The 17,249-nt window shown below is 49.2% G+C and overlaps 1 protein-coding gene across 2 annotated transcripts in view; it reads left to right on the top strand.

The window, feature by feature from the left end:
* Hip1 (huntingtin interacting protein 1) overlaps window positions 1-17,249 on the top strand; it is a 121,702-nt gene that overhangs the window by 49,192 nt on the left and 55,261 nt on the right. The window contains exon 1 of one of the 2 annotated variants that reach the window (XM_051205103.1): window positions 915-1,094. The exons of the other annotated variant lie outside the window; for it this stretch is intronic. Within the exon in view, the coding sequence (XP_051061060.1) occupies window positions 1,077-1,094 (18 nt within the window). The 5' untranslated portion in view covers window positions 915-1,076. Of the gene's footprint in view, window positions 1-914; window positions 1,095-17,249 lie in introns of those variants that run through there. 2 annotated transcript variants of the gene reach the window in all.

The following is a 17,249-nucleotide window of genomic DNA, read 5'->3' as shown; positions in this document are numbered from 1 at the left end:
GAAACCTTACACCAAAGGAGCCTTGGCTTGGAGTCCTGCTCTAGGCACCAGCTGTGTCTCTCAGAGCGGAGCCAGCCAAGGGATTCTCTAAGGATGGGAAGTTGGTGGGGAAGCAGGGTTGGGCTGTGAAGGTAGGGGTTCTGAGAGGGCGTAGACACCCAATTTAGAAGCCAGGCAACCAATCTCTCCTCCAGAAAGGGGCAAGCGTTCGGCTACTTGGGAGCAGGGGCCTGTCCTTAGAACGCTGGAGAGGAGGGATACCTGGCACCGTCATTTCCATTCGCCCATCTGTTTAGAGCCCCCAGCCTCGTGTCGGGAGGCCTCTGGGGATTAGCCTCAGACTCTCAATTACCTCTTTGTCTATTGGGGGGGGGCAAGTGGAGAGGGGACAAGGGACTGGACCCCTGCCCTCACTGGAATGTGCACACTCGTGGTTGAGGGGGTATCTCTCCCGCCCCTTCTGCCACCCCCACCCCCCGCGCGCACTTCCTGAGTCCCATCGAGCCCACCACGGAAACACGCGCGCGTGCATGCACACACATTCGCACATGCTTGCATGCGTGTACACACACACACACACACACACACACACACACACACACACACACACTTCCTGGCGGCTCCAGCTCTTGGTTCGCCAGTGATCCTGTCCCATCCGCCTGAGCCGCCGCCGAAAGAGACCTTTTGTTATTCAAATCACACCCTCTTCGATGAGCTCCTAGGGACCTCAGGGTCCGGGAATCCATCTCGAGTGTCCTCACCTCTTGCGGCGGATCTCGGGGTTCCCCGTGCCCTCCCATCGAGGGCACATTCTCCAGCTCCACAGAGGGACCGCGCCTCCCCCGCCGGCGCCCTTCTCCTCCCATCCTCTCCCCTCCCATCCCCTTCCCTCCCCGCCCCGCCCCCGCCATCCTCGGTCCAGCCGCGGTGCCGCCGGCCACCACCAGGGCCCCCGCCGGCTGCCGTTGCCAGCAAGCAGCATGGCACCCCCGGGGCTGCAGTAGCCGCCACCAGCCTTCAGTGGGGGGTACCCGGGATCTCCCTTGGTTTGGGGAGGACACCTTACCGCTTCAGTCATGGATGTGAACAAGATGGTAAGTGAGAGCTTTGAAGCTCTGTCCCCGAGCTCCCTGCCCCCACCCGCCTCGCATCCCCTCTCTCCCCCTCCCCCTTAGTCTGCAGCGTGATCCATTGAAAGTTTTCTGGATTGTTGATTCTCCTGCCTGTTGGCCCCGCTCCGCAGAGCGCTGGGAGAAAGGGAGAACCCGGCCAAGGATCTGGAGGCGGCTGGCCCGCGGGGCTGGGGCTCCCGGTTTCCCGCCTCGCCAGCTGCCAGGGCTGCCCTGGGCCGGGCTCCCTTTCCTAAATTAGTCAACCTGCGAGGCGGAGGAGGGAGGGCAGCGCTGCAGGAAGGGGGCTGCTGTATTCCTTTGGAGCCCCTAGCTTGCACAGGGCTGGGGATCTACTTGGAAGGTTTGTGGTCTGGAAGGTACAGGTGTCCTTAGGAGGGCTAATAAGGAGAAATCCCGGCTTTGGCCAAAGTGAGGGGGTGGGAACGGAACGAGACGAACCCCCAACCCCGCGCGCCCGTGCGTTCTCTTGGAGGGGCCATGTTATAGATAGATCAATTATAAGCCTCAGCTTCGGTGGTCCTGGGAAGCAGCGACCCCTTTCTTGACCCCTTAAAGTATCTAATCTTTTTTGGTTCATTTAGAATGGAGGGGTCTGTTTCCTGCCCTAGAGTAGCCCCGTTCCCACCCCCAAATACTGCAGGAGACGCCAAAATTGTTGCCCATTGATTGAGACCAACGCGTGACTCTCAGCGGGTGTCAGGATGTCATTTGGGGGGATCCTGGAGGGACAGAGGGAGTATCTCGGGAGGGTACTGCAGGTTTTCCCAGGGGAGACCACTGCCACTCCTGCTGACTTTAGGTCTTGGTTCCCCATCTTTGGCTGCTGCGAATTGGAGAGGTGCGCTTTCCCAATGATGGGCTATGACTTTGGGAGTCCCAAGGAGGCAGGGGAAAGCAATAGACTTGGAGTCTGACTGTGTAGGTGACTTGGGCACTTAAAGTTTACAGAGGTTTGTGGTTAATTTTCTCTAGAGGATGCATTTTCAGGGTGCAAACATACCCTAGTGAAGGCAAGTCCATTCCGGTCCCTGCATAACCTTTAGCCCTCTATCTTGTTTCTGGACCAAAGTGTTGAGACAGGTGTGCATTTTCTTCCTCTGGTAGGAGGCCCTTTTCCAAGAGGCTAAGTCTCAGCTCTCAGTGGTAAGGTCTGGGTTAGGGGGTCTCGTAAACTGCTGACTTCCTGTGAATTCCTAGTTTGTCTTTAGTGGGACAGTGCCAAGAGGCTAGACCCTGCCCCCATTGCCTGTGTTTGCACTAAGGACAACTCAAAACCCTCAAAAAAAGCCCTCCTGAGGGTGGAGAAATAACACCGTCCATAAACTGCAAGCAAGAGAACCAGAGATTGATTCCCAGGGGCCTGTGAAAATAGGCCCAGGTGCATGTACTTGCAATCCCAGCTCCAGGAAGGTGAAGATAGGTGGATGCCTCTGGGCTCACTGGCCCACCCAGTCTAGGTTTGTAAGTTGCAGGCTGAGTGAGAGGTTATAAAAAGAAAAATATGGATAGCATCCGAGGAACACCTGAGATTTACATCTGGCCCCCAGGTGCACGTGCTCACTTGAACCTCCCTGCACACATGCACCTTGAACATGCCCACACAAATACACGAACAAAAGGAAGGGGGAAGAGGGCTGGTGAGATGGGCCAACTGGTAAAATACTTACCATGTGAGTCTGACATGAGTTCAATCCCCAGAACCCCTACGAAGGTGGAAGGGGAAACTCCGCTCCATGAAGTTGTCCTCTGACCTCTACACAGAACTCACCTATCAAACAACAACAACAATTTAGGGCCTACAAAGATGGCTCAGTGGGTAGAGGCACTTGTTGCCAAGCCCGATGGCTTGAGTTTGATCCCTGGGACCTGCATGGTGGAAGGAGAGACCCGATTCCATCAAATTGTCCTTTCTATGGCAGGTGGAAACTTGACTGGCTGGCATTTTCTGAAGGTGTCATAGCAACACTAAAGACTCGGCTGTCTGCGCTACAGTTTAGGGTCCCGTGGCTGCTACTCCAGATGGCTTCTGAGCTTCCATTCGACTTCTACCTTTCAATTCTTTAAAAAAAAGTTTTAGCTGGCGGTGGTAGTCCACACCTTTAATCTCAGCACTCAGGAGGCGGAGGCAGGTGGATCTCTGAGTTCAAGGCCAGCCTGGTCTACATGGCTAGCTCAGGACAGCCTTGGCTACACAGAGAACTGTTTCAAAAATCCAAAAGAAAAAAAAAATTCCCATTTGTGTATGTGTGTTCATATACCATAGAGTATGTGTGGCAGTTAGAGGACAATTTATCGAGAGTTAATTCTTTCCTATCATGTAGGTTCCAGGGATGGAACTCAGGTCTTTAAGCGTGGCGGCAGGCCCCTGTACTCAATGAGCCATCTTGAGTACAGCCACTTGGCCTAACCCTGCCTTTAGTCAGGGTGACTTCTGATACTTCTACTTCCTTCTATCCCTCCTGAATTCCATGGTGTTTATTATTTCCTATCATTGTTATACCATGTGCTTGGATGAAGGGCACAAATAGAGACCCAGGCCTCCTGCTCCCTGGGGAACACAGGCAGCTGTGTGTACAGGCTCTGAGCAGAAGGTTTAAAAGGGCCAGGGAGACTCTAATGCAGAGTTCAGATGCTGCACAAGAGAAACAGACTTGGGGGGAAAGTTGGGTGGAGTGGTAAACAGTTGTAATCCAAGCACTGGGAAGATGGGGTCAAGCAGATCACTGGGGCTTTCTGGTCAGCCTGGTGGAATCAGGGAGCTTCAGGCCAGTGGGAGATCCTGTCTCAAAAAATAAGTTGGGCCTGATGGTGGTGGCAGGCACACGCCTTGGACACTTGGGAGGCAGAGGCTGTGGGATTTATGTGAGTTCGAGGCCAGCCTGGTCTTCAGAACTTGGGAAACAGTCCTGTGGGTAAAGTTGCTAGCTATACAAGCATGCACTCAGGCTTGGATCCCCAACACACACATATAAGCTAGGCAAGGTGGCATGTCTATAACCCTAGTACTCAGGCAGACAGATTTCAGAAGCTTGCTATCATGTTTCAAAACTAATGTAGAGCTGGGTGTGGTGGCGCATGCCTTTAATCCCAGCCCTGTGGAGACAGAGGCAGGTGGAACTCAGTGAGTTCTAGACCAGCCAGGGTTACATAGTGAGACCCTGCTTTAAAAAAAAAAAAAAAAAAAGGTGGAAAAGTGATTGAGGAAGAATTCCTGATGTCAACTTCTGGCCTGTACATGTATCCATGGATTGAGTGCGCGCGCGCATGTGCGCGCGCGCGCACACACACACACACACACACACACACACACACACACAGAGTAATAAAATAAATGACCTGGCTAGCCCTGGAGGGCTGGATGGACTTGCTTCTTCTAGAGCATCGAAGGGCATGCTCATTGGCAGAGGAATGGGCAGAGTCCATTGGGTGAGGCTGGGCACAGAGATTGGAGATCAGGAAATAGCTGGCTGGTTAGTTGTGGCTGGTCCAGGAAGGCCTTAAATGCCAATCCTGGCGCTCAGCTTTGGGACAGGCGAGGCTCTTGGGAACTGTAAGCACAGAGGCTGCTCATTGATGGCTTCTCTCCCCTTTTAGCTTGGAATCTAAACAAAAGTGATATTTGATTCTCATTAATCATTGAGCAGCCCAGCGCCCAGCCCAGAAGCCATTGTCCCCTATTCTTTGTGAGGAACACAGACCCTGGGCTGTGTAGCTAAGAGAACCTTCCCGGGAAACCAGAGCCCTCTGTGTCTGCTTCCCACTCCCACAGGAGGCCTGGGTTGCTTTCTGTTCTGACCCTTCTTCCCCGAACCATGTTTGGTTTGTAAGCCTCAGAGAGCTTCAGGGTTGACCCCAAACCCATTATTCCAGCCGCATCCCTGAGAGAACCCATCATTGCTGGTCTTCAGGTTTTGAACCCCATGGTGGTCCTTGTTGAACTAGAAAAGCCAGGTTAGTTCACCTGACTCCCTGCATGAGTCTTAAAAAAAAATTAAATTTACGTATATATGAATGTGCATACACACATATACATAAATATATAAACATATATATATGTATATATATATATATATAGAGAGAGAGAGAGAACAACTTGCAAGAGTCAGTCACCTCTCCCTAACCACTGCATGATTTTGTGCAAGTCTCTTGCTTAACTCCTTATTAGCTTTGCTACTGATGATCCTGGTGTAGATTAGGAAAAAAAAAAACTTCCATACTTAAAACTTTGATTCCACTTAATGAATATATTGCATATGTTCTTAAGAATTGCCCTTGGATTGTGTCCTAGTGAGGGTTACTCTTGATGTGATGAAACACCATGACCAAAGCAACTTGGGAAGGAAAGGGTTTATCTGGCTTACACTTCCATATCATTGCTCATCATTGAAGGACATCAGGACAGGAACTCAAGCAGGGCAGGAACCTGGAGGCAGGAGCTGATGCAGAGGCCATGGAGGGGAGCTGCTTACTGGTTTGGTTGCTCAACTGTTTTCTGATAGAACCCAGGACCACCAGCCCAGGTGTGGGCTGGGCCCTCCCCTGTCAATCACTGATTAAGAAAATGTTGTACAGGCTTGTCTACAGTTTGATGTTATGAAGCCATTTTCTTAATGGGGGTTCCTTTCCATTAAGTTGACACAAAACTATCTAGAACAGATTGCTTGTGAAATTTTTACATGAAACAGGTAACAGGGTATGGTATTGCATACTTTTAATTCCAGCACTAGGAAGACAGAAGCAGGCAGTTCTCTGTCAGTTCAAGGCCAAGCTGGTCTGTATGGTGAGTTCTAGGCCAGCCTGAGCTACATAGCAAGACCCTGTCTCAAACAAAACAAAACAAATAAGAAAAACTAACAAAAATATAATAAACAGCTATCATTGGAAATCGGTCTATTGATATACTGTTTTAAATGCTGGGGATGGGACCTAGAAACTTGCAAATGCTAAACAAATGTAGTGTGTAGCCATGTTCCAAGCCCCTCACTGGGGGATTCTAGGACAGAGTTCTACCACTGACAATATCCTCAGCTCCTTATTGGGGGATTCTAGGCTTGTGTTCTACCACTGAGTCATGTCCCTAGCCCAAACTAGGACAGTCTAGGCAAGAGCTACATCTTCACCCCCTCATTGGGGGATTCTAGGCTTGTGCTCTACCACTGAGTCACATCCCTAGCCCTAACTAGGACATTCTAGGCAAGAGCCACATCATCAGTCCTCACTGGGGGATTCTAGGCTTATGTCCTACCACCGAGTTATGTCCCTAGCATCTCTCTGAGTAGGCTACTGCTGAGCTATGCTCTCAGCCCTCAGTCTTTTTTTTTTTTTTTTTTTTTTTTTTAATTCAGAATGGTTATCACCTTATAATTGAGACTGACTTGGAACTCCCAATTCTCCTTCCATGGTCTCCCAAGTGCTGGGATTATGGGCATGTGCCACCATGCCCAGCTATACCCATAGTAGAACATTTTTACATAGTGGTTATTGTGACAGTGGTTATTGTGATACCCAAAGCCTCCTTGGACCCTAAGGAAACGGATTCTTCCTGTAACCCTTTAGTTCCTTGATTGGCCTGAAGAGCAGAGCTTCATCTGTGTTTCAGCTGACAGCTCTGGGAAAAAGTTTTCCCAGCCCTCATTATTTCTGAATGCTGAACCTGGGGATGAAGTACAGATACCATTCGGGGGCAGATGCGGCACCTACTTTGACCACACACAGAGCAAGCTCCTGGCATTTGGGGAGCAGATAACAGTGCCGGTCCTGGCAAGAGTGTGGATGTAGAACTGTGTGTGTTTACACAGTGCCCAGCAGTGCATTAAGCATTTCATACCTGCGAGGGAGGCAGGGAAGAAACAGGTAGCTCTGTTCCATAGACAGAAATCTAGCGTTCAAGAAAGTGAAGCCGAGGATCCTATGGGAAGGACAGAATCAGGGCGTGTACCCAGTGTGCACGTGCACGCACGTGCGCGCGCGCACACACACACACACACTCACACACTCACTCCTATTCTCTCTCTTTCCTTTCGCCGGTGCGTCTTTCCCCTCCCCACTCCCATCTCTCTTTTTTACAGTTTCATTGTTACTGTAGCTGGCCTGGAACTTGCTCTATAGACCAGGCTGGTCTCCCTCACAGAGATCTGCCTACCTTTGCCTCCTAAATGCTGGGCTTAACACACCTTAAAAACAAAACAAAACCCAACAACAACAGAAAACCCTTTATCTGTTATTACTGTGTGGGTGAGACGTTTGTGTGGAGGGTGCTTGTGTCTTGGTGAGCATGTGGAGGTCAGAAGGCAACTGTGGCGTTGTCTCTCTCGCCCTTTCCACCTTTATCGTGGGTTCTAGGGATTGAACTCAAGTCACCGGGCTACATGGCAAACAGTTTTACCTGCTGAGCCATCTAGCTGGCCCTTTTTTGTTTGATTGATTGTTCTTGGGAAAGGAACTGTTGGGTAGCTCAGGCTTGCCTCAAACTCACTGCCTAGCCAGAGCTCCTTCCTGTACTTCTCAAGTGGTAGAGCATTCCCTGTTGTGTTTCTAGAACCTTCTGAGGCTGATGAGTGTACTCACCAGAGTCTATAAAGTCATTTAGATCACTGCCTGGCACAAAGCAGCTGCTTGGTAAAAAGTCAGTGAGGGCTGTAGTGTATCCAGCTGAGCTTACCATTGCTGTGAAACCTTCTGGTGTATACCAAAGATAATGTGTCCATCTACTGTTTCTTAAGACTATATAGTCCAGGCTGGCATCAAACTGGAGATCCTCCTGCCTCAACCTACTGAGTCCTGGAATTACAGATCTGTGCCATCATGCACAACTAAAATTCATTTCTTTATATTTTAAGGACTTGGACCATAACCGTGTGTGTGCACGTGCGTGCATGCGTGCGTGCGTGTGTGTGTGTGTGTGTGTGTGTGTGTGTGTGTGTGTGTGTTTTGTGCCTGTGCATTCCACTGTGGAGCAGAGAGAGACCTCAGATGTCTTCTACTGCTCTGTTGCTTTCTGTTGTGTTACCTTAAGATGGCGTCTCTCAAAGAATCTGGAGCTCACCTGTCCGAGCCAGGAAACCCCAGCAATCCTCCTGTCTCTGTACCCTGTCCCTGCTTCCCATCTTCACCCCTGCACTGGAATCGCAGATGGACACACAGCTGCTCTGGCCTTCCTCTTTTGTTATTTAGGTTCTGGGGAATAGGACTCGGGCCCTCGTGCTTGCACGGCAAGGATGCTTCCCCACCGAACCATGGTTTCAGCTTTTCAGAACTGTTTTAAATGGGGGGGGGGGGGGCTGGAGAGGTGATGGCTCAACAGTTCCGCGCACTGGCTGCTCTCACAGAGGACCCAGGTTCAATTCTCACCGTCCACATGGCAGCTGACAACAAACATCTGTAACCCCAGTTCTGGGGGACTCAGTGCCCTCGTCTGGCTTCATATACAGACATGAGAGCACACCCATATACACAGGAAATAAAACAAATACATCCTTTAAAGCAGGTGGGAGGCAGGTGTGGTAGTGAGGTCCTGTCTCAAAAAGAAAAACATGATTCTATTGGGCTAGGGAGCTGGCTCAGTGGGCAAGACATTTGTCACCAAGCCTGACCACATAAGTTCCATTCTGGGAACCCACATGGTGAAAGAGAGAACTGACTTCCTTAGTTGTCCTCTGGCCTTCATAGGTGTGTAAAGGAAGAATTACTTTTATTTATCTCACTTGAGTTGGGTAGCAAAGGCATAGGAGTAGTCTCTTGTGCTTTGTCCTATAACCATAGAAACTAGGTTTTGTAGTTAGTCTTAATCCATTCCTGCTACTATGACAAAAACCGCTTACAATGGGTTGGTTTATAGGTCATAGAAGTTTATCTTTGACAGTTCTGGAGGCTAGTTAAGTCCCATATCACAGAGGTAGCATACAGGGCATCTAATAGGGGCCTGATATATATATATGTGGCATTTCCTTGTGGCATCCTCAAATACTGGAAAAGAAAGATATGTCTAAAGGGATAGGCGAATCAAGCTGCTGTCCTCTAAGCCTCCTTCAGAAGGGCTTTTATCCCATGCATGAGGGCAGAGTTCACATGACTTCAATACTTTCTGGAAGATCTTGACTCTAATTCCTACCACATAGTGAAGTCAAGGTTAGCCTGGGCTACATGAAATAATGTCTCAAAAATAACGATTTGCAGAAAAGTTAAGATCTTGGTATACAGCTCACTGGTACTATATATATATATGTATATGTGTGTATATATATATATGTATATGTGTGTGTGTATATATATATATATATATATATGTTCAAATTCCATTATTGAAAAAGAAATATTGTTACAGGCTGGGAACCAAACCTTCAATACAAGGGCCTGTAAGGGACTCTTACCCAAGCCATAGCATGTGCTACTGTTGGAGAAGTGTTTCACATTTTTAAAATTGTGCCTTTATTTATTTTGTACACATGTGTGTAGGTGTGCCCAGAGGTCTGAGGACAGCTTGGGGAAGAAGTCGGTTCTCTCCTTCCATTATGTAGGTCCCAGGGATCAAACTCACCAAGTCATCATGACTCGGGGGCAAGCCCCTTTCCCCATTGAGCCGTCTTGCTGGAACTGTGCTTTAGTAAGATGGTTCTGAGCTGGGCATGCAGCTCAGTTGGTAAGAATGCTTGCTTGGCCAGCATGCATGAAGCCATGGGTTCAATCCCCAGCTCAGCATGAGCTGGGCATGGTGGTGCACACCTATGTATCCAGCACTTGGAAGGTGTATAGTGAGTCTGAGGCCAGCCTGAGCTGTGTGAAACCCTGTCAGAAATAGAGGTAGGGGGATCGGTCTGGCAGTGTTGGCACCCCGAGCTGATAACCAGCAGACCCACAGGCCTGGAGGTCCAGGGGGTGTTCCCTGCCCAGCTGCCCAGGGGCACTTGGGAGAGTTACCCCCTGCCTCACCCCTACACTTCTGGGTCTTCCTCTCACCTCCCCTAAGGAAGTGTTTCCCTTGGTTCTGGAGACACACAGAAGTGAGAGTTCTTGATGGCTCCCATGTCTGAGGAAGTCAAACCTCAACCCAGCAGCTGGTGATGAAATGATCCTCCAAATTTAGCAACACGCCCCCAAGAAAATTCTAGAACCCTCCCTAGCTTACACTAACTCTGTGGTCAGAACAGGGGGACCCACCCTGCCCCTGCCTTGTTGGTGTGACATTCCATGGCCTGCTGAGGGTGGCCATGCCCTTTACTACTGGTTCATGTTTTCTCCTCTTCTTTCTGTGTACAAAGGCATGTATGTCTGTGGATACAGTGGCACATGTGTGTGGAAGCCGGAGGACAGCCTCAGGTGATATTCCTCACACCAGCCAGAAAGGTTACTGAATCATTCTGAGCCTCAGTTTCTCCATCTGTTCTGCAGAATTTAAACCCAGTGTTGCTGAAAAAGAGAAATGAACTAATGTATAAGCTTGAATCCGGGATCTGTTGCAGGCTAGGAGGGGTTAAGAGAGGGGTGGGTGAAAGAGAGAGTGTGAGTGTGTGTGTGCATATATATGTGTGTATATGTGCACCCATGCATGTCTATTCATGTCAGTAATCAAACCTAGGACCTGGAACATGCTAGGCGAACCACAGACCAGCCCCCCAACTGTGGAATTGTCTCTGCCTGTCTCCCCAAGAGCAAGCAGCAGTCAATTCTGTCTCTCTTCTTAGCGCTCTCCTCAGAGAAGAAGAATGCCAAAGTGACTGTGTCCCAGTATCGGTCTGTCTGCTCTGAGCATTTAAAAAGCTGAACAGAATGAAGGCGAGGGAGAGAAATTGGCTGGAGGAAAAACACCTGTGGGGAGAAACGGGGCTAGAGCAGGGAGGGCTCAGGCTGATGCCACTTCCTCCATCTGTGGCACCTGTACAGGACCCTCCTGCAGCCACCAGCACCTTGTGCTTCCCAACTCCCCCAAGCTCAGCCTCACTTCCTCTTTACCCTCGAAAGTGCACAGTCCTTACCGTCTGGGCCATCTTTGCCTGTCCAGTAGACCTGGCGACTCCTTAAAGTGCAAACACGTTATCATCTCTCCATTAGAAACAAACCAGCATTGACCTGCCTCTTTGCAGCTAGGTCCCCCTGTTGCTTCACCCCAGAAAGCAGCAGAAATACTGCTAAGACCTAACTAGCTGCCTGGAGTTCCCCCTCCCTGTCTTTCATAGACTCTGAGAGGGACCTTCCAGGGGACCCAAGCATCCCTAGTCACTCTCACTGTCATTGTATGCCTGCCGCAAGGTCAGTTTTCAGCTCTGAGCCCAACTGACTTGTCAGCCACATCGCACACACATCCTCTGCATGAAAGACCCTCCAGGTTCCCACTTCCCTGAAAGCTGTTTCTCTTCCTTCTGTATCTCCTTCTTGAGTGACCTCGGTTTGTCCCCAGAATTTTCATGTGTGTCCAGCCTTTGAAGAATGGATGCATTATTAAACTCGGTCTCTGTGTTGATGTGGACCACACTTATAACCCTGACTTGGAACCTACCAACCCCCACAACAGGGTCTTACCACAGGGTACCTTCCTCTGCCTCCTCCTCTCCAGTGCTGGAATTAAATATGTGTGCCGCATCCAACCCTACCTTTCTCCTTTTGGTAGCAATGGTGCCCTCAGCCCCTCACTCGATGATTCTAGGTGTCTTTGTACAGTTTCTATTGCTGTAATAAAATGCAGTGGCCATAGCAAGTTGGGCAGGAATGGGATTATTTCATTTTACAGCTTTCTAGTGAAACTCCATCACTGAGGGAAGTCAGGGCAAAAACTCAAGGCTCTTCATGAATCCTTCATGCTTTCCAAACCAGTACTACCTGAGAGATGTTTACATATTACCGAGTTTGGCTGCCAGCATGAGATGTAGCCTTGGCCTTCTGGACCACAGCTTCAGTGTGCTGACCCTGAGGAGAAATGCTCCCAGGAGATGTCACTTCAATGATGCTGGTCTCCTCTTAATCACAGCCAACTTCTCAGCCCCAGCTGACCAGACCTCAGATTCTTCATTCAAATTATTGGACAGTCCCAGTTGAGTCATGAAGGGACTCCCGGAGGTTCACAAGCCAGGCCTCCATCATTTGCATTGTTCTCAGTATTATCTTCTAAGTTCCCATGGTAGCTCATTCAGTTCTGAACACTCAATGACTTTTCTAGCCCACAGTTCCAAAGTCCTTCTCCAACCCTTCCAAAACACAATCATGTCTGTCTTTGCAATACCCAACTCCTGGAACCAAATCCTGTCTTAGTTAGGATTTGTATGGTTGTGATTTAAAAACAACAACAGCATGACCAAAAGCAAGTTGGGAAGGAAAATACTGCTTTCTTACAACTCTCCGGTTACATTCCATCACTGAGGGGAGTCAGGCAGGAACCCAAGGCAGGAACTGAAGCAGAATTCATAGAGGAACGCTGCTTCCTGGCTTGATCAGCCTGCTTTCTTCAGGACCTCAGGACCACTCGCAATGTGCTGGGCCCTTCCGCATGATCACTGGTGAAGAAAATGTCTCACAGGCTTGCCTATAGGCCAGTCTTACAGAGGCATTTTCTCAGATGACAAAGCCCAGCCAGGACACTAGACAGGTGCTCTCACTGAGCCACACCCCTAGCCCCACTGGGACTCCCTAAATTCCATAGGTGGCTGGCTCATCCTGCTTGCTTGTTTCTCCATTTGTAACAAAGGAACCCTGGGCTAGGAATGTAGGTCAGTTGGTAGAATGCTGTCTAGTTTGCTCATTTGTAGTGCCGTGAGGATATCTGATAGGTTGCTTTTATTTAACATTCCTGAAAACAAGCTCCTGTGTCCTCACATAAACTTTTCCCATCATTATTTCCACCTCACTTAGTTTTGAGAATGGGTATCGCTGTGTTTCCCAGACTGATTCCAGTCTCTATAGTTCACGTTGGCATTTAACTTGAGATTCTCCTGCCACAGACCCTTGAATGCTGGAATTACAGACCTATGCCACCATACCTACCCCTCTGTCTTGTTAGTAATGAACTTGGTCCCTTTATTTCCTCTGGAAGATATTCATGGTGTCTTAGAGTTCTTATTGCTGTGAAGAGACACCATGACCACAGCAACTCTTATAAAGAAAACATGTAATTGGGGTGGCTCGATTACAGTTTTAGAGGTTCAGTTCATTATTGTCGTGATAATGGGGGCAGGCAGACAGACAAGGTGCTGGAGTAGTAGCTGAGAGACCTACATCTTGCAGGCAACAGGAAGTTGACTGAGACATTGGGTAGTATCCTGGGCATAAGAACCCCCAAAGCCCACCCCACAGTGACACACTTCCTCCGACAAGGCCACACCCTCCAACAAAGCCATACCTCTTAATAGTGCCTGCTCCCTGAGATTATGGGGGCCAGTTACATTCAAACTACAACACATGGTGTCATCTTTGACTCCTCCCCCTCTCTCACCCAGCTTCCATGAAATAGCCCATCAGCAAATCCCATGTCAGTTCTACCTTAAAAAATAAATTCTAGAACAGAGAAGGCAGCTCAGCAGATAAAAGGCTTGATGAGTAAGCACGAGGATCAGTTTGGTCCTCCCAGGCCCTGGGTAAAACCCTGTAGTCCCAGCCAGATGAACTGTAGCAGCAAGTTCTGGGTTCAAATGAGAGACCCTGCTTCAAAATATAAACAGTCATACACATATGCATGTACACTACACCACTCACATATGCAAAAAAAAATTCCAACAGCATTTGTGCAATCCCTGGGTTTAGTGATATATCCCCACAGGTGCACACCTTTGCCTTTAATCTCAGCACTCGGGAGGCAGAGGCAGGCGGATCTCTGTGAGTTTGAGACCAGCCTAGTCTACAGAGTGAGTTCGAGGACACCCAGGGCTACATAGAGAAACTCTGTCTGGGTGTGGGGTGGGGGTGTTAAATGGATAAAGAATTTGGAACTATTTCTTCAAAGTTGAAGGAGATCAGAGATTGGAGACTTGGAGTGGTCCCTGAGGACTTAATTCAGATTGGGGTAGCTTTGGGAAGGCAGGTGACTGTCTGTCGGGCTGGCTCTATAGTCAGAGGCTGCTTGGGAGAGGAGTTCTTTTCCTGAGCTTTATGTAACAGATGTGGTTTTGTGTAAATCACACTTCTGTAAATGCAACCCAATTTTAAATGTACTAACGGAGACTGCTATTTAAAGGCATGTGGTACCAGTCTCTTTTGTAAAGTGAATAATTAATCCTTTAATTTGTGCTCAGTGCCAATTCCTATTTTCCATGAAAAGTTACATTGACTTAGGGAAAAAAAAATCAAGGTATGCTCATCGGAGTGGAAGGAATCCCTGTTCTCCACGTGGCCACCATCTTCATATTTCTCTCTCTTTGCCTGAACTCTTCCCTCTTGCTCCCTGTCATTCTGTTGCTGAGTTCTTTCCTCATGTATGGAATGTTCTTCTGTGGATCCAGCATGGTGGTGCCTGCCTGCTAGTCTAGAGAATCAAGAATCCCAGACCGTGGGGCCGGGGGTATGGTTCTGTTGGTAGAGCGCTTGCCCAGCATACATAGCTTTGGGCTTGATCTGAAAACTGCATTAAATTAAGCATGGTGGCACATGTTTATAATCCCAGTGCTGTGGAGGTGGAGGCATCTGGAAGATCAAGAGTTCGAGCTCATTCTTGGTTACATAGCAGGTTCCAGGATAGCCTGGACTACATAGCAAGACCCTGTGTCAAGATGAGAAGATAAGAGTAAAAGAAGGTCCCATGTGTGCATTGTTCCCTCCTCAGACCAGATAGATGAATGTCATGGGGGAGAGAGGGAGCAGAGTTAAGTTCCAGGGATATCCACCATAGCCAGCTTTGGCACTAGCAGCCAAAGTTACAACCAATCACTATCTGCATGGGTAACAAACTGTATTAGTAATATGGGTGTGAGATAAGCGTGCCTGATGTGGGATTAGAATAACAGTTAGGAAGGCAGAGGATGTTTGGGAGGGGGAAGCAGTGGGCCTTGCCATTGCTGGGCTTGCAGCAAGTACTTCCTGCCTCAGTCATGGGACAGACGGGTCACTGATGAATCAGCTCCATGAGCGACGCAGCTGGATCCCGAGAGCTTCCTGTGACACCCATGTCAACCTTCTTACTCACTTAATTTTGTGCTGTGGGTTCTTACCAGGGGAGAGAGAAGCTAAGTTCCCACCAGCTGTAGAAATGGGGTGTGGTGGGAGGGGGCTTGAAGAGGGAAGAGAGCGGTTGGGCAACGTAGTGGTTTGAGGGTAGACAGCCCAGCCCTGTCCATCAGGAACATTTTCCCCAAAAGCCCTGGCAAGGGATACAGCCAGCAGTACGGAAATCTTTATCTAGGGCTGTGCCCTACTTGTCTCCACTGTCACCAAACCCTGACATATAAGCTAAGGGTGGAACTGGTTTGTTTTGGTTCATGGTTTGAGAAGACACAGTCCACCGTGACTGAGTTTGCAGTGGCAGAAACTTGTGGTCAGGACTCTTGTCGCTGTGTACTGGGAAGTAGAGAGTTCAGATCGAAATCAGGGCCAGCTGAAACCTCAGGTCTGACTCCTAATACCTAGTGACCTACATCCTCCAGGAAGACCTCATCTCCCTCTGCAACTTCCCAGTAGAGCCTCATTAGCTGGGGACCAGTGTCCCAACAGATTAGCCTGGCGGATGGAGGCTGTTTCGCGTCTCTATTGGTTCCTTTTTCTTTGCTTTTTTTTTTTTTTCTTTTTTTACGTACTCTTGACAAAAGCAACCTAAAGGAGAATGGATTTCTTCTCACACATTTCATCCCGACGGAAACGCCAGGACAGCAGGCGGGCTGGCAAGGCATGATGGGAACAGACTCCCAGCTGCTCACATTGCAGCCACACTCAGAAAGCAGAATGTGAACAGGAAGTAGGCCAGCGTTTAAGGCCCGCCCCCACTGACCCCTCTTCCTCCAGAGAGACTCCACCTCCTATGGGTTCCACGACCTTCCCCAGCTGCTTACATGCATAAATTCTGTGAGGGACACTTGATAGCACAACAGACTGTGATGGGCCCACCAGCATGAGGACTTTTTCAAAGTAGTGAGTGTGAAGGTGATGGAGAAACCGCAGTACCTCTTCCAGATAGATGGTATGGTGGCTAATGCTGTCAGCGGGATCTAGAATCGTCCAGAAGGTGAGCTACCACCTGACTGTGAGGGTGTCTAGATTAGGTACCGCCCAAAGTGTACATGGTACCATTGCACGGGATTGTGCAGCACCCTACTTACATAGCGTCGCCACTGGCGCACACTGACTTACTGTTCATCCGCCTGCTTTGCCCTGATTGGTATTTACTGATTATTTCCTGTTAAAAAGAAGCAAGCATGCAAAATGGAAGAGCAGGAAGGGGAAGAGGGAAAGGAAAATGGAAATGGAAGAAGGGGAAAGGAAACAAAACATTAAAAGCGTGGATGAGTTTCCTCTTCCTGTTTCTTTTATGTATATTGGTATTTTGCCTGCGTGTGTATCTGGGCACCATGTGTGTGCCTGATGCCTGCAGAGAGCAGCAGAGGACACTGCATCCCTGGAACTGGAATTTTGGACAGTTCCGAGTCACCATGTGGGTACTGGGAGTCAAACCTGGGTCCTCTGGAAGAGCAGTCAGGCTCTTGACTACTGAGCCATCTCCCCAACCCCTCTTTTTATTTTTGTGTGATAAGAGTTGAACTGAGGGTCTCCTGTATGCAAATCAAGGCACTACACCACTGAGTCAGCCCCTGGCCCTCTACCAGGTGATTATAGGTGAATACTCTATTGCTGGGCTATTTCCCCCAGCCCTTTACTAGGGGATTCTAGGCAGGTGTTCTACCACTGAGCCACACCCCAGCCCCTAACTGGGGGATTCTAGGCTTGTGTTCTACCACTGAGCCACACCCCAGCCCCTCGCTGGGGGATTCTAGGCTTGTGTTCTACCACTGAATCACACCCCAGCCCCTCACTGGGGGATTCCAGTCAGGTGCTCTACCACTGAGCCACACCCCAGCCCCTCACTGGGGGATTCCAGTCAGGTGCTCTACCACTGAGCTACAATCCCAGCTCTTGCTATTTGCATTTCTTCTATTTTGCTTCCTGTTCTCCCTCTTCCCTGCCCTTTCTTGGGTGTTCTTTCTGGCCTCA

Source organism: Phodopus roborovskii, unplaced genomic scaffold, assembly GCF_943737965.1.
Source record: "Phodopus roborovskii unplaced genomic scaffold, PHOROB, whole genome shotgun sequence".
NCBI lineage: Eukaryota > Metazoa > Chordata > Mammalia > Rodentia > Cricetidae > Phodopus > Phodopus roborovskii.
This window is presented reverse-complemented; position numbering and strand designations above follow the sequence as displayed.